The sequence below is a fragment of the Tiliqua scincoides genome, chromosome 13, assembly GCF_035046505.1.
Source record: "Tiliqua scincoides isolate rTilSci1 chromosome 13, rTilSci1.hap2, whole genome shotgun sequence".
Lineage (NCBI taxonomy): Eukaryota > Metazoa > Chordata > Lepidosauria > Squamata > Scincidae > Tiliqua > Tiliqua scincoides.
Window position 1 is genome coordinate 7,614,397 of NC_089833.1, and position 24,131 is coordinate 7,638,527.

Sequence of the window (24,131 nt, forward strand, 5' to 3'; positions counted from 1 at the left end):
TTCGAGACTGAAGGTTGCCAACTACTGGTACCTGCAATACCCACTTTGGCCACTTCAGTGGTGGCGCTACAGCATAGTGTAGCACTAGCAGTTTCCCTTTTCAGCAAGTACTTGCAGTGTCAAATTGAGAGTGGCACATGGGTCCCCTTGCTAAAGCCCCTTACTACTTTAAGTAGTAGTAGTAGTAAGTAAGTAGCAGTAGTAAGTAAGTAGTAAGTAAGTAAGTGTAAAGACACCTTACTACTCCATAGAAATTTGCAGACCCATTTCAGTTTTCCACTTCAGTGTCTCAACCCCACCCCACCCCATATCTTTTCTAAATACCATTCGGCCTTAATATAAATGACTGCAGCATGAACGCATAGAGGACTCAGTAGCAGCCTATTTTAGTCTGTGAATTCCCCCCTCCCACTTCAGTCAGTTTGAAACTAGGTAAGTAACTAGCATAGGCAACACCAGGTGCAGCTTTGTGCAGTCCTGTGGACTGACATGCAACGCTAGAGCCACCCAAGAGTTTCCAACATGTACATCATGCCGCAAAACAGCTTTGCTCTAGGAAGGCTCTTAGGCATTTAAATCTTTCATTCCTGCAAAAGAATCCATTGCCAGGCTGCTGCTTGAGCTCTCTGAATATTAGATGAGAGCTATTTCTGAAGCCTCACACACTTCTTCTCCTCTCCGAACAGCGAGGGTGAAAGTCAGAGGTGGTGCAGATCAACCCTGAATTGCAACCAGGCCTCGGAAGCCGAGGGAGATGCATAGGCAAGCCAGGTTATTAAGGACAGCGGTTCTAGCCTGTGGCAGTGTCTTGAAAGCTAAAAGCCATGTGGCAAGTATGTAGATAACCTCAGCTCATAAATCGTAGAAACTCAAGCTCCACCGTCAAACACTGAACTGGTTAGTTTGGTTAAATTGCAGCACTGAAGGAGTCTATACCTACGTGTGTTGGTTTCGGTATTTAAATAAAAGACATGAAAAGTCCATGGCGTTTTGGAATTCTCATCAATCTATTTCTGGATTGCCTGTAGGAAATAGAAAAACTAAACCAGGGGTGTCAAAGTCGCTTCATACAGTGGGCCAATAGCATTTATGATGCCTGCTGGGGGGGCAGGTGATGTCATTAGGCAGGAAGTGATGTCATTAAACAAGACCTAACCAAAAATAAGCACTTTTTATCACTTAGGAACACGTGCTGCAAATGACAGAAGAGAAAATACACAAATCTTGATCCTATTTCAAGATACCGGAGAACACAATTATCATACGTGCTGCGCTTTCAGCAGTAACACCTCAGCACTGCTCAGCAGCTTAGACCCGAGAGCCAGATATAAAGCTCCCCCCCCCATGCCTTAGGTTTGACACTCTGATCTAGCAAAAGCTACTTGTTTGAAAAACTACTCAAGGAGGATTGGGTTTCCCTTCAAGAGCACATGAAGCGTTAATGCTCCCCTTTCCATCTGGGAATCAAATATTCCACCATATTTGATCTGCCTCTTTAACATTTCAGTGGTTCCAAAGCTGAGACAATCTTATATGATTGCACATTGTAATTGGCTTCCAACAACCCAGATGAGGGGACGTTTCTTTAATGCCCAGCCCACAGGTGTACACATTTGATCCCTGTTGTGTCTATGCCACGTTGGGCAGAAATGGCTTAAGATACCCCTGGACAAAAGCTGTTGTAATTGCCCCTTTTCAGAACTTGACACACTATCTAATATTTTCTCTTATTGCCCAAAATACAAAATGGCAAGAGAGATTTTTTTTAAAAAATGGCTATTGAAATATTCAGCCCTCCCTCTGCAAGATTAAAAATACTCTTGAGTAGTCAAAACGGTGGTGTATGGTCTATGGCCTACTAAACCAAATAAACTTGAACTTGATTTCTAGTTCATGAGTGGACATGTAGAAATGAAGATGGACAAGTTTGGAGCTGTGCTTCTGCCTGGGAGGGGAGTATTCCCACGTGCTGCTGCTGAGGCATCAGGCTAATTGCACAATAAATGTATCTAGTGCAGCTGATAAATAAAGCAGAACTAACTACCTTGGGAGTTCTGTGTTTCGCCGTCAGCAGCGCTTTCATGTAAACAGAACTTCACTGCAGTAAGTGTAGCAAGGCTCTTACACCTTAGGAGTAATACGATCTGTACAGGTTCGTCTCTGGGGTTCCACGTTCTATGCATTTTGCAAAGGTTTCTAATATTGTATTAGACACACCTGAAAAATAGGAATCCTATGACTTGCAACCATTTCCCTTAAATGCCCGCATCCTTACATTCTCAAGTGTTTTATCATCTGCATAAGCTTTGCAATTAAGTGCACAGTAGTTAATAGTCCCCAGGCTTGTTTACTAGGCTAACGTAAGAACATAAGAACAGCCCCATTGGATCAGGCCATAGGCCCATCTAGTCCAGCTTCCTGTATCTCACAGCGGCCCACCAAATGCCCCAGGGAAACTCCATGAACTAAACAGATTTTAGTCATAGTAATACTTAATGGACTTTAATAATCTTCAGTGACTAGGCAGGCTCAGTGTTAGGGATCATTAAAAAATGAATTGAATACCGCAACTGCAGGTATCGGGATGTCCTTGTATGAATCTGCAGTGCAGCTGCTTTTCCAGCATCACTGAGCTGGATAAGATGCCGAAAAAGGCAACTGGAAAAATTGGGGGATTAGAGCATCTTTCCTGTTTACCAAGGACAATCCCTATTTTCTGGTGACTGTCCCTGGGAAATCATCGCTCCTTCCTTTTAGTGGATGCTTTTGTTAGCGGAGCTGGTCCAATCCATGAAACCAACTGAATCAGTTGTCTCAGGCAGCCTCTCTGTCCATCCTCTCACCTCCATTGCTGCTGCTATTCCTCTTTTTTCCACTCTCTTGACTGTAAGAGGAAAAGAGAGATGGAGGCAGTGTGGAGGAGAGGAGAGTGGTGGCCTAGAGCATCTCTCCTCTTTTCTGTACTTCAGCTCTGTCCTCTGTCTCTGTCCACTCTACCGAGTGGGAGAAGCTGATGCTGGCAGTCCACCAGATAAAGCGGGCAGCATGTAGCATGCTGCCTCAGGGCCAGGAGTCCTTGGGCCGGCCCTGTTCATTAGTATGTTGTTGGTAAGCATTGCTAATTTTCCATCCTTCATAGTTTAAACTCCCCTCTCCCACGTCTGTTGAAGTTCAGTCTCCTAGTTGGAAGTGGGTGCATCTTGTCTTCAGTGTATTATTTGTTTGCCTTCTGTGTACACAGTGTATTGCACAGAACAAGAGGACAGGTTTCTGTCTCAAGGGGGCTTACAGTCGAGATCAGAGGTGGGCAAAGTAAGCCTCCAAAGAGTTACGCAGGCTTAGAACCACAGACCTGGAACTGAAGCTTAACCCTATTCACAAAGAGTTAAAACTCATCACTATGGCATCCTTTTCTGAAGACTACCTGCTCTTCTGTCCTGTTGAGTTATTGCTGAATCACCAGTTTATCCCCAGTTTCTGGCCAAACTTCATTTATATTTTTTGATCAAGCAATCCTTTTCTTCCCTGCCTGGAAAAATAAAGCCCACTTCAGCCAAAGATCACTGGGCAGTCCAAACACGACTGACGTTTCCATTGCAAGCATGAAACCGTTTTTCCTTCCACATGGGAAGAGTGACAAGACCTTTCCGCTGACCTTAGTCGTTTTGTGGGGAGATCTTTGCATGCACAGTGCTTTCTGCTAACCCACACGTTTTTGCTTTCTTTATGGCAGCATGTTGCCCAGCAGCTCCAGGACCTTCTGCAATGGTTGATGGGCGTGCCAGCTGGTTTAAAAATGAACAGAGCTTTGGATCAAGTGTTGGGCCGGTTCTTCCTTTACCACATCCACCTATGGATCAGTAAGTGCCCTTGTTTTCAAAGGGCTAGGCATGTTAGACTGTAGGAGCATAAACAGCAGGCAGACTCTTGTGACACTTTAAAGACTAACAAATGAACATTAGCATAAGCTCTTCTAAGCTGGAGCCCATTTTATCAGATGCATGAAGTAAAATCCTCCTAAAACACATGTACCTGTGTACACAAATTCGCACACAGGTTTGTTCGCGAAGTTCAAATGCAAGAGGAAATGTATTCTTACATGTAATCTTACATTTCCTTATACTAATCTTAATTTGTCTTAATTTGTCTAAGCTAAGCTAATTTGTCTTAAGCTAATCTTAAACTTTAAAACAAGCTTGAAAGTAGGCAAAACAAGGATGGTGACAATCCGCGGTTGGTGAAACAGACCCCTCCCAGTGCTAATCAATTTTGTAACAAAATGTTAAAAGCCATTTTCTTGATTGAGACCTGCAGTGTTGATGTTAAACCTTATTTCAGGGAGGCCCCCCCATATCCGCGGATCCTGTATCCATGGATCGGGTCCAGGGCCCCCATGCATGCCCTCTGCGGAGGCGAGGGGAGTCTGAGCTCAGCGGGGGCCGAGGATGTCCGTCCCTGGGCTCTGCTGGGCTGACTGAGCTAGAGAGCTGAAAACATGTCACTTCTGGTCTCTCTGTGAAACCAGAAGTCACGTGTTTTCAGCTCTGTAGCTCAATCAGAGGCTGGGGATAGACATCTTTCACCTCTGCCGAGCACAGTCTCACCTCCAGGTGGGCGGCCCCCCCCCCCGGACCACAGGGACGGGTGTTTGCCTGTATCCACGGTTAAGGGGGCATGCCTGTATAATTAACAAAAGTACTTACCGTATTTTTCGCTCCATAAGACGCACCTAGTTTTTAGAGGAGGAAAACTTACTTTTAAAGTAAACCTGACCTCCTCCTGTGGCGCCTGCGCAAATGAGGACCTTGCCCCCTTTGTTCTCCGCCTGCCCTCCCCCTGTGGCGCCTGTGCAAATGAGGACCTTGCCCCCAGTATTCGCTCCATAAGACGCACACACTTTCCCCCCACTTTTTTGGGGGGGAGGGGAAGTGCGTCTTATGGAGCGAAAAATACGGTAGTAGTTGTAGAGTACTTTGAGTGTGCAAAGTGCTTCACGTGCATTATCAATGGAGTCCTTACAACAACCTTATAAGGGCCCAATCGTATTCAACTTTCCAGTGCCAATACAGCCACGCCAACGGAGTATGCCCGGCATCCTGTGGTGGAGGGGCGATCATGGAGGCCTCCTCAAGGACAGGAAACGTTTATTCCTCAGGGCTGCGTTTCAGTTGCATTGGCACTGGAAGGTTGGATAGGATTGGGCCCACTGAGTGAATGTGTGGCAAAGGCAAGGTTCAAACCAGGGAAGTCCCAATTCTTAGCTCAGTCGATTTACCACTACACAATAATCTCCATTTGATGGTTTTTTTTGAAAGACTCGTCCCTTGGAAGTTTGGGGCGTTTCCCGGAACCAGGAAGGATTCTCAGCAGTTTTTGCTTTTAGCCTCTGAACTCAGGAAGCCTCGGCAGCAGTCATTTGGGTGATGAGCCACCCTAGAGGGTCTTTTCTGGGGCTCTGGAGCTTGCACCAGAAACCTTTGGCTTGCAGCTGGGGCACGGTTTAGTCACCAGCAGGGGCTGTGCGTGCTTCCACCTTGGGGACTCTAAACAGGCCCTGAAGGAAATGAAACTGCTGCATCTGCACTTTGATTAGCAGACAGTCTGAAGCCTCCGGGTTGGCCAAGTCCTGCTGTAAATGCTGGGAGCCTGGTCTTCCTCTGCTGCCTTCTGTTCCAGCCTTAGGCTATTTTGGATATCTAATTCAACGAACAAGTTCTCCAGCTCTGGATTCAGGTTCAGCAGTCTGCGACCCTGATCTGACTGTTCCTAGGAACATGTAAGCATCAAAAATCCTCTGCCAGTTCTGATTTTATATGTTGTCTATCCCAGGCAGAGCAAAGGACGTGGAGCAATAGACACAAGTGGGAGATAGAGGTCAGTGCCCCCCACCAGTCTGGTTCCTGAAGCAACCATTTCAGTTGGCCTGATGAATGGGCCAGCCCTAGTTCCAGGGACTTTATGTGGCTTGTGTGTGCTACAGTAGTTGGAAGAAAATGTTTATAATGAGAAACATTAAAAAAACCCTCCTATTTTCACAGATATGTTCCTTTCTTTTCTAATTCCACATAACTGCATGAGGCAAGGCATTTAGCCTTGAGTCCCCCCTGTAAGTTTTCCTGTCCCCATGTCTGGAGAAAAATGACCCTTTCATGGTGAGCAACCTTCTGCCCATCCTTCTTCTACAAATGCTCTCCTTTGTGATCCCATGAAAGATGAGCTATGGCACCCAAATGGAGAAGTGGCCCCCTTGGGGAGACATGCTTGGTCCTTTCACTGCCCACCTCTAGAAGGGCGGTGTGAGTGACACTGTTTCGGTGAGGTTTCTGGATCTTTAAATGAAGCAGCCTTGCTGGAATCTGTGGCAGGGCTGTGCTCATGCTGTCAGTTTTTATTAGTGTATTGTCATTTTTGTTTTGATGTAAGCTTGCCTTGAGTGCATGTCTGTGCAGAAAGGCAGGGATGCGCATTAATAAATAAAATGAGCAATGGGGAAAGTTGCCAGTTTGCCCAAAATGACCCTGTTTTCCCCAGCCTGTTGCATCTTCCTCAAGTGGACGGGTAGCAAAGCTTAATCTCAGGGCATTTTAGCAACTGTTACCCTGCAGATGCCTGATCTCATCTGATCTCAGAAGCTAAGCAGGGTCAGGCCTGGTTAGTACTTGGATGGGAGACCACCTGGGAATACCGGGTGCTGTAGGCTTATACCATAGTCTTTCGAGACTGAAGGTAGCCAACCTATTTTTAGGCTGCCACTGGACTCCACCGTTCTACTGTGGGGTACAGGACCAGGGTTCATTTTTAGTTCCCATTTTTCAAGGCTTAGCTGTCTTGTGACCCTCACTATCAGGTCTCACCTTGTGACACCTTTTTGGGATTAACCCAACCTAGCAATTCCATTGGCCAAGCTGCCTATAATTTGTTCCCAACCTTGGGGAGGCTTGAATGTGCGGGTCCAAACCCCCCCCCCCCCATGTCTTGGGGAGGCTGACTACTACTACTACTACAAAAAAAAACAAACCCTGGAAGATAACCACATTTACAGCCTCAACCATGGGGCTAGTTGAATGTATTGGGTTTCCCATAGCTCTGCAAAAAAAATCAAAGACCACCCATCCCTCTGCAGTAAGAGCAAGGATTTTAAAAAAACAACCCACAGGCAAGCATATTTCATAGTCAGAATCCTCCAGGCCATATGTTGTGGCATGTCAAATAACCATTAGCGTGCTAATATTTTCCAAGTATGGTGAATCAACGTGTAGACCAAGACCATGCAGGATTTGTAAGGCTTGATGTCACTGAAATCAGTAGCCAGCTGGCTGCCAGCCCATGCGTTGGATCCAGGCCCCAAAACATATTTCTTTGGGCGCCCAGAGACCCTACCAAATGTCAGTTGAGGTCTGATAAAAAAGGAATTTCCTGCAGTTTTGCCCGTAACAAAAATTAAAATGTGGCCGCCCAATATAAAGTCCAAGCCTGATTTATTCTGGAAACTATGCAAAGTGTGGTGAGGTACTCAGCCTTTTTTGAGTGCAGGAAATGAGTTGCGCAGAGGACGGGTGTGATTTTTGGACAGCGTTGGTGATCTGCCTCCTAGAAAGGGCAGTGACCATTTGCAAAAGTCCTCTCCTGTTTTTGCCTGTATTTTGCAATGCGGGATCCATCCTTGAGATTGTCGGTGTCGATCGCTTAGGAACTTCTTGTGCTCCCCTACCTTGAAAACCCAGGAGAGCCAGAGTTTGAGGCCGTCTGCTAATTCCAGAATGTCCCGAATAAAAAAGAGCAGAACTGTTCAAATGAGTGATGAGTTAGAGGTCTTTGTTTTAAGAAGGAAACAACACTCTCCATGGCCATTAACAAGGCTTCAGTTTTCTGGGAAGTATTAAAGAATCTCTGAAGATTCCATGTACTCGTCATGAGGTAGTACAGTACATAGTGGTTAAAACAGATCCCTGGTGCACCCTCACCACTAACTCATTAAATGACCTTAGGCAAGCATTCCTCTCTCAGTTTCAGGGCCCTGGTTGCAGTACTGAGAAAACAAAGAGCTAGTGTGGCTTGCAGTGCAATTCTAGGCATGTGCACTTAGAAGTAAGACGTATTCAGTCCAGATGCAACTTATTCCCTGGTGAGTGCATGTGGGATTGCAGCCTCAGAGACTGAGCTGTGACATCCATGGTTCACATCTGGTCTTTGCCATGAACTCACTAGGTCAGGGGTTCCCAAACTTTGCAGTGCCACGACCCACCTCTGTGATGGGTTGTGACACTCCTGGTGGTGCTGGGGGCCTCCCAACCTGGCAACACACTCTACAGGTCTCAGAATGGCCCTCAAAGGTCTCCATAAGCCACTTCTTATGAGAAGTTTTAGAAAGCAAACCAAAAGTGTCTTTAGGAGGCTTCTGGGGGCCATTCTGAGGTCTGTAGAGTGGGTTACCAAGCCGGAAGAAACCTCCAGAGGCTCCAGTAAGTAATGGGGCTTCTGGATGGTTCCTACTTGGAGCCACCCGTGCAAGGGCAGGCAGGAGGGCCCAGATCGTGACCCACTGTGCTTGGGCTCGCAACCCACACTTTGGGAAGCGCTGCACTAGAGACCCTTAGATAAGCCCCTTTCTCAGTCTTCCCCAACTGCTGTATGAGAATTATAATGCACAACATCAAGGCAGTACCTTTGAAGCACATAACATACTCAGAAAGAACTATACAAATGTTGAATATTATTGTGATACTGACTCACCTTACAGAATAATGTAAGGATTATTGAACTTGTGCATGTGAGCATTCAAAAAGTACTCTAAAAATCGCAGGTATCGTTACTTCCTGTTAATTTCTGCGTGTTGGTTTCTGTCCAGTGTACAAGACCTTGGATTACTGTGTGCCAGAAACACAGCTGCTAGTTGAATGAGAAGCTGTAAATTGTGGTTGATTGTGTCAGTTGTGTTGTAAAGACATTCTGCATTCTAGCTGAACGTAACTCGGCAGTTTTGTTTCCTGACAAAACTAATCTGATCCCGCTTCACCCTTTTCACTGTTGATCGTTCCTTGCATCTGGGGCTGCAGTGGGGTGCCTTGTGTCTACTACAGTTTACCCCTCTGAATGAGCATGGCTAAGACTGGTGCAAAAGCTTTCTGTTGACTCAGAACATTGGTCCTTCTTGTCTGGTGACTGGCAGTCAAATCCCTGGAGATGCCAGAGATTGGACTTGCCACAAGTCTCAGCATGTGTGACCTACTGAAGGCTTCTTCTCTGTGTTCTTAAGATGCCTCCACAAGTAGGCAGGGGAGATGTTCTTTTCAGCATTCCTCTTTGCTTTCCTCTTCAGGCTACATCCATCTGATGTCTCCATTCATCGAGATGATCCTGTGGCACGTCGGCCTGTCCGCTTGTCTGGGCCTGACTGTGGCCCTGTCCATCCTCTCTGACATCATTGCACTCCTGACCTTTCACATCTATTGCTTCTACGTCTATGGAGCCAGGTTGGTGGGCTTGAGCACTCATTGCTGACCAGTGTGGCTTACAAGATTGTGTTGGTCCTGAGCTTGTATCTCATTGTGTGGCTGTTGGGCTAGATCAGGCCATCTTGCCTGCGGCTTTGAACCTGGAAAATTGAATTTTGTTATGGGATGGAGGAGTTGGGAACCATGTAAGTAGTTGCGGGGAAAGAGCTAAGGCAGCGATGTGATCCCCAGGATTGCGCCACTGCAGGGAATGGAAGGAAGTGTTTGACACTTGCCTCTGTCAGTGCTGGCCTTTGGGGGGGTACAGGGAACCCCACAGAGAACTCCACGACTCCCCAAGGCTCCAAAAAGATAAAAGTAACAATCGGAAACCACTTCCGGTTTTCGATCACGACACCAGAAGTAGTTTCCTATCATTTTTACCTTCTTGGAGCCTTGGGGAGCCCTGCAGAGGTATCTGCAGGGCTCCCCGCACCCCCCAGAGGCTAGTGCTGGTGGAGGTAAGTGTCAAACACCCCCTTCCATCCCCTGAAGTGGCACGATCTTGGGGATCATACTGCTGTCTCCCCCTTTCCCACCCCTTAAAGAAGCACTGCCACGACCTACCAGTTTGGGAACCACTGGATTAGAGCAAGATAAAGATCATAAAGCATCTGATCCCACACATCGTGACTGGAAGAGGCATAGTGTGGACAAGGGTGCGAACCAGGAAGTCTCTGGCTAACATTTCACCTAAACCCATAACTTGTCAGATCACCCAAGACAATGGGCCACTCTCTCACCACCACCACCCCGACACTTGCAGGTAGGGGATAATGACCCTGAGTGTCCGGCTTGTTCTCTGGGGCATTTTGAGATCTGCTGTTGTAGCTGTAGCATCACATCTACACCACTCTCTCCCCCGGGAGGCACAAATGGCTTCGTCCCTAGCATTTTAAACCTACGGTCAAGACTTATTTATTCAGACTGTTCCTATGCCTATTTTTTTTTTTTTGTTTTGCTCTCTTGTTTGATATCGTTGCTATTATGTTTTAATAATTTTTCCAAACCACTGCTGTCCCCCGCAGGGGTATAAGGGCAGAGTAGACAATTTCAAAATAATAATACTGTGTTGCATTTATTGCACCGTGCCTGGCTTTTTTGTTGCTGTTTCTGTGGGGCTTTGTATGTTGTCAGCTGTCTTGAATGCCTCATTTAGGGGAAAAAGAAAAGTGGCATATAAATGTGGGCATATAAGTGGGCAGGAGGTCTGGTCTAGAGGGTTGAGCCTCCGTTTGCCTGAAGATAACATCCGCAGGTCACCAGTTCGAGGCCACCGGCACCATGCGACCTTGAAGCCACTGGATTAGAGCAAGATAAAGATCATAAAGCATCTGATCCCACAGATCGTGACTGGAAGAGGCATAGTGTGGACAAGGGTTATTGTCCTGAGCCGAATAACTGAGCCGAGTTATTCCATCTGCTCTGAGCGTGGGAGGATGGAGGCCAGAATGTGAAACCAGATCAAGAAAGAAACATCTGAATGTTGTGGTTTCTTGAAAGATAGAACCTTCTTTCAAATTGTAGCCTGCCTATGTAAACCGCCTTGAATAAAGTCCGAGGAGAAATCTAATGAGAGTGATCTGCCTCACAGGACTTCTGAAAGGGTTACAGAGGCGACAACTGTAAGGCGCTTTGGACACTCTCAAGTGCTGTTCCAGTGCTAAGATTTTTGTTTTAAGTTTATATTGGAAGTGCCATGTGAATGGTTATTAACAAGTCTTGCTGGCTCAGGCACAATTTGAGGGACCGTGGCGTAAGGCTATTCACTTATTAACGTTGTATTGCAAATGAGCCAGGTCAAGGAACTGGGAACTGGTCCCAGGGCATGGTGTGAGGGCCCAGGATACATCCATTTGCCGAAGCTAATCAAATCTGATCAGTGCCTGGAGGACTATCTGGCGAGCCCCATGTAAGCTGTGCTGAGCTCCGTGACAATATAGGTTTGGGGGTTTTTTTGTAATTAGCCGGAGAGGGGTTGTCCTTGCAAAGGAGGCTGCTATACCCTAAGCCTGACCACTGGTCCATCTAACTCAGTATGTCAGAACTCGCTGGTGGCAGCTGTCCAGTTTCTGGACAAGGATCTTTCTCAACCCTAGGTGGTGATGCTGCCAGGAGTTGAACAGGGACCTTCTGCACACAAGGCATACCTATACTACTGAGATACGGTGCAAGAAGAGCAGAATATAAACGCAGTAGATAAATAAATATATTCAAGAAGCTTAGTTATTGGTCTTCTATAATTCTGACCCTAACACTCTTTTATATCACCTCCTTGTTGACCCTTACTTCTCTGATAAACTTTGGAGTGCAAAAATAAAACAATTGGGAGTTGAGCCTGACTTACTTGGTCATTTGTCCCAAGCCGAGGCTTTCAGACTCATTAAAAGGAGACTCCTGGATATTCACTCCTCCAATATTTTATCTGTAGCCAATAAAACTTGTTCACTTTTATTTTATCACTTACCAGTTAAAGTAGGCGAAATTCCCAATTATCTCTATATTTTGGAATGCCCAAAGATTAGAAGGGCCTTTTCTATGGCCCGTTGTAATTCTATTCCATCTTCTGTTCTTTGGGGTAGATTTAATGGCATTCCTTTCCAGGAAAGAATTTGTCCCTGCCCTCAGCGGGCTGTAGAAACGTTAGACCACCTTCTTCTTCATTGTCCGCTTCACAATGAGGCCAGAAGGAAATGTCTGGCCCTCCAATTTCACCTTAAGACCCTTGCTGAGGATTTTGCTAGATTGCAATTTTTATTAACCTCCACTGATTTTGACACTGTCTCTCAGATAGCTAAATTTATCTCACAAATCGTGGCGACTAATCTGAAGCGTGCCTCTACTCTCTGAAGTGTTTGGTTATAGGTGTTATTTGTAGTTTGCTATGTTATGTTTGTGCACTTCTGTATGTTTTTTTTTTTGTATGCTTAATAATGCCTAGTAAAGGTGTCTGAATCTAGTTATTGGTCCCTCCCAAGAGGATACTTTAAACTTAGCTAGCTAAACCCCCAGGAACTACCCTTGAATGCGGTAAATTCATTGCTGAAGCATCTGCCAATTTTACAGGGCAGTGCTTATCTAACCCACCAGAGGTCGCCATGCTCTATACTGTCACAATCCTGAAGGGGGGGATAGCACCACGTGTGGGCTTTGTTTATCATGTTTTGTTCTGAAGACGTCAGATATTGTTTTGCAATAGAAATATTCAGTGTTGTTGTTGTTTTTTTGCCACGTCTCCTGTATCCAAAGAGAGGGGACAGCTTGGAGGAAAACACAGCCCAGGGAAATAAAGGTCCCATGACATTGCTCTGCTTCAGGGTAAGGGCTCCTCTTGTGGGACAGGAGGGGGCATTGCATTTCATGCCAGAAAGTGTGAGTGGGGAGAGACTCCGCCTGTGAAATGGAATCCTCGGGGTGGGGGAGATTGGATTTGTACATGATTACACAAACAGTTCCTCAGGATAGCTTGGGTTCCTGAGGTGTGCCGAGTGCTGCCCTCTTTACCTGGTGGTGCACCAGCCTCAGCTCCTTGGACTGGGGGAAAAAGAGGAAGGATGGAGCAGAAGAGGAAGAGTGGAGGAGAGGAGAGTGGTGGGCTAGATTGTGTCTCTTCACAATTTCTCTTCCACTCTAGCCCACCACTCTCCTCTCCTCCACTTTCCCTCTTCTGCTCCATCCCCCCTCTTTTTTTTTCCAGTCCAAGGAGCTGAGGCTGGTGCACCACCAGGTAAAGAGGGCAGCACTCGGCACACCTCAGGTGCCAAGAGGCCAGCCTTGTGTCTTATGAGAAAAGATCCTGCCTGAACCCCTAGAGAGCTGTCCCTGGTCAGTGTCGACAACGCTGACAACACACAATTAGGGGGTGATTTGAAAAAGATGCATGATGCGGACAAGGTGGATACCAAGCAGTTTTTCTGCCTCTCTTGCAAGACTACGGGTCACCCAGTGAACCTAACTAGTGGGAGATTTAGGATGGACCTAAGGAGGTGATATTGCATGCAGTGCATAATTTAGCGTGAGGGATTCATTGCCTCAAGATGTGGTGATGACCACTGACTTGGATGACTTTAGGATTGGACAGATTCATGGAGGGTCGCTAGTCATGATGGCTGTACCCTACCTCTGGGAACAATGGCAATACACCTCTGAATAGTACTTGCAGAGGTAAAAAGAGCTTTCCTCTTCTATTTATGGGCTTCCCCATGTGGGAAAGGATGCTGGGCTATGTGGGCCTTGGGCCTGATCCAGCAGGGCTCTTCTTGTGATCTTATAGCTCAGTGGAGCAGTGGCCTTGCTTAGCACGCTGGAGCTTCCAGTGTCAATTCCTGGCCCTTTTTTGTTATGGAACCCGCAGTCAGCTTTTGAGGAATGCAGTCTCAGCAAGTGTCTAGGCAACAAAGGTGGCTACACGTAGCTTGGCCCTCAAGGATAAAGTTACCTGGTTCTCTCAAAAAAAAATAATCCTACCCTCCCAGGTATGTGTCATAGTGCCCCACTCGTAGCATGTAAATCTGCTGTTGAAATGAACCCTGTTTTCAAACAGCTGAGCAGTGCCTTGCCGGAGCAAGAACGTGTGGATAGTTGCTTGGGACTAAAAGTTGGTCGCTCTCTCTTGTTCCTGTCTCCTCTGGCCCCAGGCTCTACTGCCTCAAGATCTACGGCTTGTCCTCGCTCTGGCGCTTGTTCCGGGGGAAGAAGTGGAACGTGTTGAGGCAGCGAGTGGATTCTTGTTCCTATGACTTGGACCAGGTAGCGGTTTTAAGGGAGTGCGGGGGGAGAGGAATGCTATGCTCTATCACGGATGTGTGGGCTCCCCGCACCACTGCAGGTGTATCTGCAGAGGGCTTAATTGGGATTCTTTCCAGTTACACGCTGTGTTTCACCGGCAACATACCTGTAGGTGTATCGACAGAGAGAGCTGTAATTAACGCCTTTGTGCATGTGCCTGGCACACGCGGCAGGATGGAAAGCGTCACGTGTTCGGAACACCATGGGTGCCAGCGCGTGCAGGCCCCAGCCTTGCTCTCTGCCTGTAACGTGGCCAGGCGCAGCCTTTCCCGTTAAGCGTTGAACTCCGAACACCCCCATTTTCTGCCCAGCTCTCAAGCAATTATAGCTGGCGGGGTCCTAATCCTGAGAGACCTCTCTGGCAGGTGCACAGAGCCACTCAAATCAGAGAGCCAAAGTGATAATGGGCGGTTGTGGGGAGGGGGGCGGAAAGGAAAGGAAAGCCATCTGAGTAAGAGACATTAAATAATTACAACAATACCCAACAGCGTTGCCATAGTTACCTGCTGCGTTGTGTTGCTATTAAAAGGCCCTATTTAATTCGCATCGGATGGAGCCAGGCCTGCATGTTCCCATCAGGATGTGGAAAATGTTTGATGGCCGTTGCGTTGTGTGTGTGTTTTTAAAAAAAAAAACAACCTTACCTTCTTAGAAAATGTCAGTGTCACAGCATATCCGGCATAAATGTTGTGTTTCTCAGTTTCTAAAGCGAAGCAGAGCTGCCCCTTGAGAAACTTCCTTACCGTTCCATGCTTGTGCCTCTTGTCTGCCCAGAGTTGGAAATCGCAGGACGTTCGATTTTCGCAGGACGTTGGTTTTTTTCTCTCCGGCTTCTGCTGTTGTCTCTGATTTGTACAGAACTGCTCTCTGTGACGGCTTTTAAAAGTGCCTTTTTAAAAGTGGCACTTTTAAAAGTGCCTCTCACTAAAATTTGTCACGAGGCTCATCAGACATTTGAAAGCCTGAAGGAAAAGCAGGTATCAGGTCAGTGAGACCCTGGAAAGAGACATCCATGAGGCCAACTAAGATGGTCACCTTAGGCAGCAGATTGGCAGGGGACACCCTCCTTCGTTTGCCCGCTTGTCTCCACTGCTCCTCTTCTTACTCCCTGAGTTGGAAGAGAAAGAAGGAAATGGAGCAGAAGAGGAAGTGTGGAGGAGAGGAGGATGGTAGGCTAGAGCAGCGATCGCCAAACTCGCAACCTCTGTGCACGAGAAAAGGGGTTGCCATTCAGACCCGCTCTTACTGTTCCACCATGCTGCCTGGGATAAGTATACAGTTTAGTCAGTCACATCTGTAACCCACTGCCCTTGCAGGCTGTGCGCCTGCATTTCCAGGCAGATGCAACTGCCTAGAGTGTTGCGTTACCGCACGGGGGGGGGCTTCACGTGAGCAGCACAGCGGAATGATAAGCACTGCTCACACAGGGGAGGGATGCAGCGCTGCGCTGGATCCAGCCCACGAACTGTGGTTTGGTGAGCACTGGGCTAGAGCATCAGAAGCTCTATCCCACCACACTTCCGATCCAGAGCACGAGAGAGCAGAGGCTGGCGCATCACCTGGTAAGGAAAGCAGCATTTGGCATGCCGCCTCAGGTGTTAGAAGACCTTGGGCCAGTCCTGGCGATGCCCGTTCATGCCAAAGTGCCAGCAGTACTCCTCCTTTTTGTCTCAGTTGGGCCAGCAAAGGACTTTATAAAGATAACTTAGAGGATAAAGAAGACAACAGATCGCTTGGCATAGGCAAGAGGAAGGACTGTAGCTCATTAGTGGAGCATCTCTTTGAATGCAGAAGGTCTCGGGTTCAGTCCCTCACATCTCCAGGCAGAGCAGAGAGGACTTCTGTCTGAAGCCTTGGGAGAGCCTCTGCCAGTCAGTGTTGGCAAAACTGACCTGGATGGACCAGTGTGCTGACTTGGTAGAAGGCAGCTTAACATATGTCCATAACGAAAGCTCTTTATTCGTTCCTGGCAAAGAGTTCAAGTCTGGCACTCGGCAGACGATTCTTTAGATCCTTTTCACCAGCACCAGTCTAGAGGCAGAGCAGAAAAACCAGTGAAGATAAAGGATCCACTTTGGCATCTGCTCCATTTATTTGTTGGTTGTTGCATCGCATGGGTTTGTACTGATGATAATCTGGCCCAAACCAGAGACCTCCGACCTTCCTTGGCAAAGAATTAAAATTGCTCCCCTGCCTCGATGTAGATCTGGCAGCTCCCTGAATTTCAAAGCCGCTCCTGTCTTTACACCCTGACCATGTGACATGTTAAGCCCCAGCACAATTACAGAGATGGATTGTGCTAATGATCAGTTACAGTAGTCTGTCCCCCTGCTTACCCACGACTTCCTAGCCCCCTCTGTGTTGCTAGAGCTACTGCTACTCAGTAGCCCGTGTCTCAACCTAGTATAATCAGAAGCATAAAGACTGTTCCCAACACTGTTGGAATCTGAGGCTCTTGCAGCTTTGTACTTCTGTGGCACTCAGCATTTTCTTCTCAGTCAATCCTAATATTACTGTCTTTTTTTCCCCTCCCTTCCAGCTATTTATCGGCACTCTGTTGTTTACCATTCTCCTGTTTCTGCTGCCCACAACTGCGCTGTACTATTTAGTTTTCACCCTGGTAAGTTTGCCATTCTGGGTTGGTTCTGCTGTTGTTGAAGAGCATAAGAAAAGCCATGCTGGATTAGGCCCAAGGCTCGTCTAGTCCAGCATCCTGTTTCGCATAGTGTCTCACCAGTTGCCTCTGGGAAACTCACAAGCAGGAGCTGAACACATCTCACTCTCTCTGCCTAGCATTGCTCCCCTGTATCTGGTATCCAGAGGACCACTGCCTCTGAACCTGGAGGTAGCATAAAGCCATCATGGCCTGTAGCCATTGCAAGACTGGTCTTCCGTGTATATGTCCAGTCCTCTTTTAAATCCCATCTAAGCCAGAGCCTAAAGTCACTTTGGATGGAAGGGAACTGGGTTTTGACTAAGGGCAAGAACTTCTCAGCCACCCCTCTGACAAACAATATAACATGAAATACAGCCTTGGTTCTTTGTATTGCCTGCTCCCATACCAGCCTGCCCAGAGGGTGAGCCCTTTTCTGGGTGCCCCATCCTTTTGGAAGTGAGCTTGGATGTGGCGCAGAGGTGGGGCCTTTACTGCAGTGACAGCTTAATTTTGGAATACCCATCCAAGTTCACCTATTTTGCTTAGCTTTCAGCAGCAGGTTGAAACAGTTCTGTTTTTCCAGTCCCAGACTCTTTACTGAACAGCGATGATTGCTTCATGCTGTATTATTTTAGCTTGTGTGCTGAGATATTGTTACGATGTGAAAGCCGCACGGGGAATGTTTTTGTACATTGAAAAGCAAAATACAAACACCTTAATGAGTCTGTTACAGAAAAGCCAAGAGGGCAGTAGCAGTCTGTTGAAAACCCCATAAATGAGTGAGTTGCATAACAAAAACTAGGAGGGTGTCATAGCTCAGTGGGGGGGGGGGGGAACCAACTTTGCATGCAGAAAATCCCAGGCAGCACCTCCAGGCTTGGCTGGGTAAGAACTCCTTCTGAAACCCTGGAAGGGCCACTGCCAGTTAGTGTAGGCAGACAGTGACCTGGGTGAGTTGCTTCCTATGTTCATATGATGGTTCCAAAACAACAGGTCAGTTGGTCGGTACTGCCCACCCCTCCATGGTTGGCAACCTTCAGTCTCGAGAGAGTATGGTATAAGCCTACAGCACCCGGTATTCCCAGGTGGTCTCCCATCCAAGTACTAACCAGGCCTGACCCTGCTTAGCTTCCGAGATCAGACGAGATCCGGCATGGAAAGACTATGGTATAAGCCTACAGCACCCGGTATTCCCAGGCGGTCTCCTATCCAAGTACTAACCAGGCCTGACCCTGCTTCGCTTCTGAGATCAGACGAGATCCGGCATGGAAAGACTATGGTATAACCCTACAGCACCCGGTATTCCCAGGCGGTCTCCCATCCAAGTACTAACCAGGCCTGACCCTGCTTAGCTTCTGAGAGCAGACGAGATCAGGCATCTGCAGGGTAACAGTTGCTGAGAAGCACCATTGTTGCTGCCTCTGTTTGCGAAAAGAAAAAAACACTGTATGTCACACCTCTGCTTGGTTATACTAAGTGTAATGTAACTGACCAATGAGTGTTACTTTCATGGCTCTAATGGTTTCTTTCTAGCTCCGTCTGCTGGTGGTGGTGGTGCAAGGCTTGATTCATCTGCTGGTGGACCTCATCAACTCTCTGCCCTTTTACTCCATTCTCCTTCGACTCTGCCGATCCTACAGACTTGCATGTAAGTTGTTGCCGTGGCAACAGCCTGAAAGTAACACATTAGTGGGGACAGGGGTTGAAAGTCTTGCCTGCGGGCAAGCTGCACTAGGTGGGTCACGAGCCAGTTTCAGGTGGGTCCCCATTCATTTCAACATTTTATTTTTAATATATTAGACTTGATGCTACCATGATACGTGACTGCATTTGGAAATCTTACAGATCTGTACTTTTAACAGGCTACTCTGTGTATGCTTTTAACGATGATAGTAAATGGGACTTACTCCTGGGTAAGTGTGGGTAGGATTGCATCCTAGGATTGCTACAAATTTCCCTGCTTGGTGATGTCACTTCCGGTCATTATATTACTTCTGGTGGGTCCTGACAGATTTTTATTCTAAACAGTGGGTCCTGGTGCTAAACGTTTGAGAACCCCACTGGGTTATGCTGTTATTCTCCTCCCCACCCCACCCTAACCCCCCCACTTTATTTATTAATAGTTCTAGCAGGTCACATAAAAGGCAGCCAGGGTAAACAGATCAATACGAAATACGATAAAAGGCTACCCGTCTCAATGAGAAGAATATTAATAAACTTTAAAACACAGACAATGTAACGGACATTATATCCTGAGTCGGCGTTTAGTAAACCGATGAAGCCAGTAACCGTATATAGCGGAACTGTGAGGAAAAGAGGGGAAGAACCTCCAAGAGTGGATCTCGAAAGTATTCAGAACTCATTCAGTCTGTATCCTGAGAGATGTTGGAGAGTGAAGATGTTGAAGATTTCAGGTGGCCTTGAACCCCAGTCGGCACATTACACACAATGATTTTTTACCCATCTGATCCTTACTAGGAAACGAGGAACCTCTTGAGGCTGGGAAAGGACTGGCTCCTTAACTGATGTAGAATGGAACAAATCCACACATGATGCAAAATGAGGTGGTTGAATTCTGCACTGTTCCACTTCCACCTTCAGAGTCATTATTCCACCTGGGGAATTTCCACCGTAGTCCACTTCCACCTGGGGAGTCATTATTTTTAACACTCCTGCATGTGATAAACCAGCACCCCGGGCAGAGGTCTCTGCTAAACCTTTCCTCCAATGTGTTCGTTTCACTACAAGTATTGAGGTGTTTTTTAAATAATAAAAAAGCACAACAACTCCCCCCATCTGAAGTAGAACAGCCCAGAATTCAATCCCCCTCACTTTGTGTCCCATATAGATCTTTCCAATCCATATACACTGCGGAGCCAGCCCTTCCTGGGTCTCGAGGCGCTTCTGGTTTTCTAGCAAGAAACAAACGGGTGAAAATTAAAATGAAGGATATAGGCAGTGATGGCGAAGTTGGTCGTATCCAATGTCTGCACTACAGACAGTTCTTTCTGATGTTTAAATCAAGGGCTTCATTCTGCCCTGGAGCTTTTAAAATCAGCCTTGCTTCTCGCCATACAGTCCTGTGCCACTTGGGGCTGATCCAGCATTGTAATCAAGCCTCTGGCTTTCGAGATTAAAATGGCTAAAGGTTATTTGCTTGTCCTGCTCTTCTCAGTTTTCACCCATCTGCTTCTTATGGAAAAACTGGAAATCTCAAGAGAACCAGTTCCTTAGAGGGCTAGCCCCCTCATCAAATGATGTAGATAAGTTCTTCCAAGTTTTGTTTATAGAATTTCAACCCTGTATTTTGCCACAGAACTGCCTTAAGGCCACTTACGCTAACAAGTCAGCGTCGTTGGGCTATGTCAGAATGCCAGACGCAAGGGAGGGCACCAGGATGAGGTCTCTTGTTATCTGGTGTGCTCCCTGGGGCATTTGGTGGGCTGCTGTGAGATACAGGAAGCTGGACTAGATGGGCCTGTGGCCTGATCCAGCGGGGATGTTCTTATGTTCTTAACTACAATTCCCAGGAAGCCTTGCAGGTCTCTTGTTATCTGGTGTGCTCCCTGGGGCATTTGGTGGGCCGCTGTGAGATACAGGAAGCTGGACTAGATGGGCCTATGGCCTGATCCAGTGGGGCTGTTCTTATGTTCTTATGTTGTTTACTCATAGGCATCACCGTTTTGAGTGCACATATAGCTTTCCATGTATTTTCTTGATGTAGTCTTTACCACAAGCAAATATTCTTCATCCCCATATCACAGCTGGTGGAGACCAAGGGGGAGTGGCAGGCCTCAGGCTTCTTAGTGAGTTCAGGGTTGGAGACAACATTCGAACTAAGGATGCTTCCATTTCCAGTTGTCAATTTCAGCACTTTCCATGCACGTTTACTTGGAAGTAAGTTCAGTTTTGTTCAGTGGAGCTTACTCCCAGGTAAATGTGCAAAGGATTGTGTCTGTTTGGCTTCTGTTGCAGGAAACCTGATTTCCCCCTCCCCCTTTGAGAGAATCCCTGTTGGCTCACTGAAGTGATGAGCCAGGACTGATTATACATCCGTCCATCATGTGCTTTCGCTTGTGTATTTTTCAGCTGGTGTGAAGTTCAGAGTCCTTGAACAGGAGGCAGGAAAACCTCTTCGACTCTTAATGCAGGTAAATTCACACACGGCTCAGCGCCAATCTCTTCTGATTGTTGCAGTGTTAGAAAAACTCCACCCCTGAGCAAACTGTTAGGGCAAGAGCCTTTCAGTGGAATCATTCAGTGGAATAGTTCAGAGGAGGTCTGTATTTGATGCCTTTCTTGCTGCGATTGGTACCACTGAGCCAGCATGTTATATGAGAGGGAGGCTCTCCAATCCATGCCCACCCTCTTGCGATTGGAGGCTAGCAGCCGTGACTACATATTAATCAGTGGCCTGATCCAGCAGGGCTTTCCCTGTGTTCTTAGGGGTTTTATAGCCCCTTGAAGAGCAACCCATTTATTTCAGCTTCATAGACAAGAATCCACTTTCTTGGATGTGTCTGATAGAAGTGGTTCACAGTCCCCAAAAGCTGTGTTACAATACATGGACTCTTCAGTTCACTATGAGACACTTTTAGTCGCATTTGTGTGTGAGAGAATAAGAGACCTTTTGTTTTCTAAGCATTTAAAGAGAAGAATTTGTGCTGTGCAAGTTTGCAGGATTGGGCTAGGCTTGCTAGCTGGAATAGCATTGTGCAGGGCTGGTCTACTTGTGAGGCCAACTGAGGCAGTTGCCTCAGGTAGTCAATTGTTGGGGGTGCCCACATCCACCTGGCTCCACTGCACCTCCTTCTCCCCCTTGGATCAGAACAAGAAGAGGAAGAATGGAATAGAAGAGGACGTATGGAAGAGAGGCTAGAATAACACTCTTCTGTTCTGTTGAAGACACTCTGGTCCATCACCCTCTTCTCTCCCACACTTCCTCTTCTACTCTACCCCCCTTTTCTTTGCCAATCCAGAGTGCAGGAGGAGCAGAGACTTGTGCATCACCAGGTGAGTGGGGGGAGGGCAGCATTTGGCACACCACCTCGGGCACCAGGTGGCACCTCTTGGCATAGTTGGGAATAAGAGTCTGAGCTGTGAACCAAGAAGTTCCCGGTTGAAAAGTTGCTTCTGCAATTATTTCCATGGCTAAATGCCAGTGAAGGAGGTTAGCTGGAGTTGGAGGAAAAGCCCATTTTTGGAATGGGTTGCCAAAAGAGGGAAGGGAGGTCTGTTAGTGAAATGCAGTATGCAGCGCCTACAATCCTGAGCTTTGAAGAAGTTGCATTAAAAGACATTGTTACTGCCATAATGAAATCATGTTTTTTTTCACCAATGGACCTAAAGAGGTGAGCCGGAATCCATTTCCTGTTACTATTGTGTTGGTGCCAATCATCCGTTGTGCCTTCTGTACAACAGACAGTTTCAGTCAGAGAAGCAGAGTATGCTATAATGAGACTAATCTCATTAGTTCTCTGTCACCACTCTCCTGCACGTTTGAGGCTGTCCTGTACTGGGTCGCATATCTCTGGGCCCTGCTAGCCAGCTTTCAATCGGCAAGCCACGGAGTTGCACAGGATGCTTACTCATTTTTCTGTGAAAACTTTATGGCTTGCTTCCCCAAAGCATTTAGTTCATGAAAAAGTATCAGCTGCACTGTTGGATGCTGTCCAGTCGGCATAGGAATAGGGGTCAGTCTCCCTGGATGCTGAGCTAAGCTTGTGGTTAAGTGGTTTGCTGGATCAGGGCCAAATCAAGATCTGTTGGGGGGTCGGACCTGCAGTGAACGATACTCTGCGGAGCCTCTATAAGAATGTAAAAGATCTTTGGGCTGTTTTTCCAAACAGTGTATCTTTTGGCTGTTTTCTAGTGGCTTTATATCCCAAGAATCCCAGCCTCCTCGTCTACTTGCAAACCCTTTAAAAGATGTATATATAACGCATCAGTTGCGGTCGCATGTTAGAGGACTGTGCTTCTTTCTCTGAGAGTGTGAAAGGAATCTAACTGCTAGGCAGTGCTTTCATTTAAGTTCCTGTCATTGGAGAGGTTCCAAGAGGGGCTACGTCTCTGCAGTGAAGGAGCCTTCCTCCCCATTCATCTCTGAGCATGCCACGGCTATTGTACCTCTCTCTCCTCCTAGATAAACCCTCTTACCTACAGCAGCGTGGTGCAGACATACAGGCTCCCAACATACAGCTGCTACCCCAAGGATTCCTGGGGCTCCCTGTGCAAGAAGCTATTCGTCGGGGAGCTCATCTACCCTTGGAAGCACAAAGTGCAGAAGCAGGACTGATTGGAAGCAACCAAGCCAGACTGGAAGGAACGTGCCAAATGGAGTGGCTGTTTCCCTGGCCATTGGCACCTTGGAAACAGCGTTTACCAAACTGTACACTTGTAGCAGTTGTTTAGCCAAGAGGACAACAAAGGGCAATGATACAGGAAGGGGAGGTAGTTATGTGTTTCCATCCCGAGTTTCTCCTTTTCTATAGATTCCGTTAATTCTCTCCACCAGGAGCTGTTCTTTCTTCTTGTGCTTGCAATGAATGCAGTCCTGAATCTTAAGTTGTTTGCCTGAAAGCCTCAGGGGGCCAAAGTTCAATACAACACCCTGCAGTACCGCTTAGAAAGGCTTTTATATATGCTGCACTTTCAGTAGGGGCACCGAAAGAAAGTGATATCCTGCCGCAGAATCCAACTTTCTGAGAAGCTTGGCTTTTTGTAGTCTGCAAAACTCAAGTTTCTAGCCCCTGTGGATTCTTCAGGATAGGATGGGAAGTGGGTGGGTACCAATACCTGCAGGAAGCTCGGAGGTCACAGAGCCAATTGAATAAGATTTCCAGTATCAGCTTACCTGCAGGCTTCTCAGGTTTGATATTTTTTTTAATAGAGGCAGGGATCTGGTGCTCCTCATCCTTGCCCACAACTATCAAAGCCAGCCTACATTATGCCATACAGTTTCTTTTAAAGCAGACTTTAAATTATGAAAATTGCTTGTGTTGCATAACGTAGTCAGGTTGCAGAATTTTGATACTTAGAAAAATATTGCCTAGAAAGAAATCCCAACTTTTCTCATTCTAATCCCTTGTTACAGATCTTGGCCCCTGGGGGGAGTAGACCCTGATGTATATTCACTGCCTTTGTTTAAAAAACTTTATTTTTTTTTTTAATTTTGTTTAGAAGTTTTGTATTTT

General features: G+C 46.9%; 1 protein-coding gene and 2 pseudogenes across 2 annotated transcripts in view; 2 read left to right on the top strand and 1 right to left on the bottom strand.

Annotated features, from left to right (window-relative positions):
* Positions 1 to 23,325, top strand: part of PIGQ (phosphatidylinositol glycan anchor biosynthesis class Q) — a 44,682-nt gene extending 21,357 nt beyond the window's left edge. For both annotated transcript variants that reach the window (XM_066640576.1, XM_066640578.1), the window contains exons 5-11: positions 3,734 to 3,860; positions 9,320 to 9,473; positions 14,132 to 14,243; positions 16,822 to 16,902; positions 18,472 to 18,586; positions 21,028 to 21,089; positions 23,081 to 23,325. In XM_066640576.1, the coding sequence (XP_066496673.1) occupies positions 3,734 to 3,860; positions 9,320 to 9,473; positions 14,132 to 14,243; positions 16,822 to 16,902; positions 18,472 to 18,586; positions 21,028 to 21,089; positions 23,081 to 23,233 (804 nt within the window). In that variant the 3' untranslated portion in view covers positions 23,234 to 23,325. The remainder of the gene's footprint in view (positions 1 to 3,733; positions 3,861 to 9,319; positions 9,474 to 14,131; positions 14,244 to 16,821; positions 16,903 to 18,471; positions 18,587 to 21,027; positions 21,090 to 23,080) is intronic.
* On the top strand, positions 6,584 to 6,700 carry LOC136634123 (5S ribosomal RNA; annotated as a pseudogene).
* Positions 18,223 to 18,339, bottom strand: LOC136633734 (5S ribosomal RNA; annotated as a pseudogene).
* Positions 23,326 to 24,131: the final 806 nt, after the last annotated feature.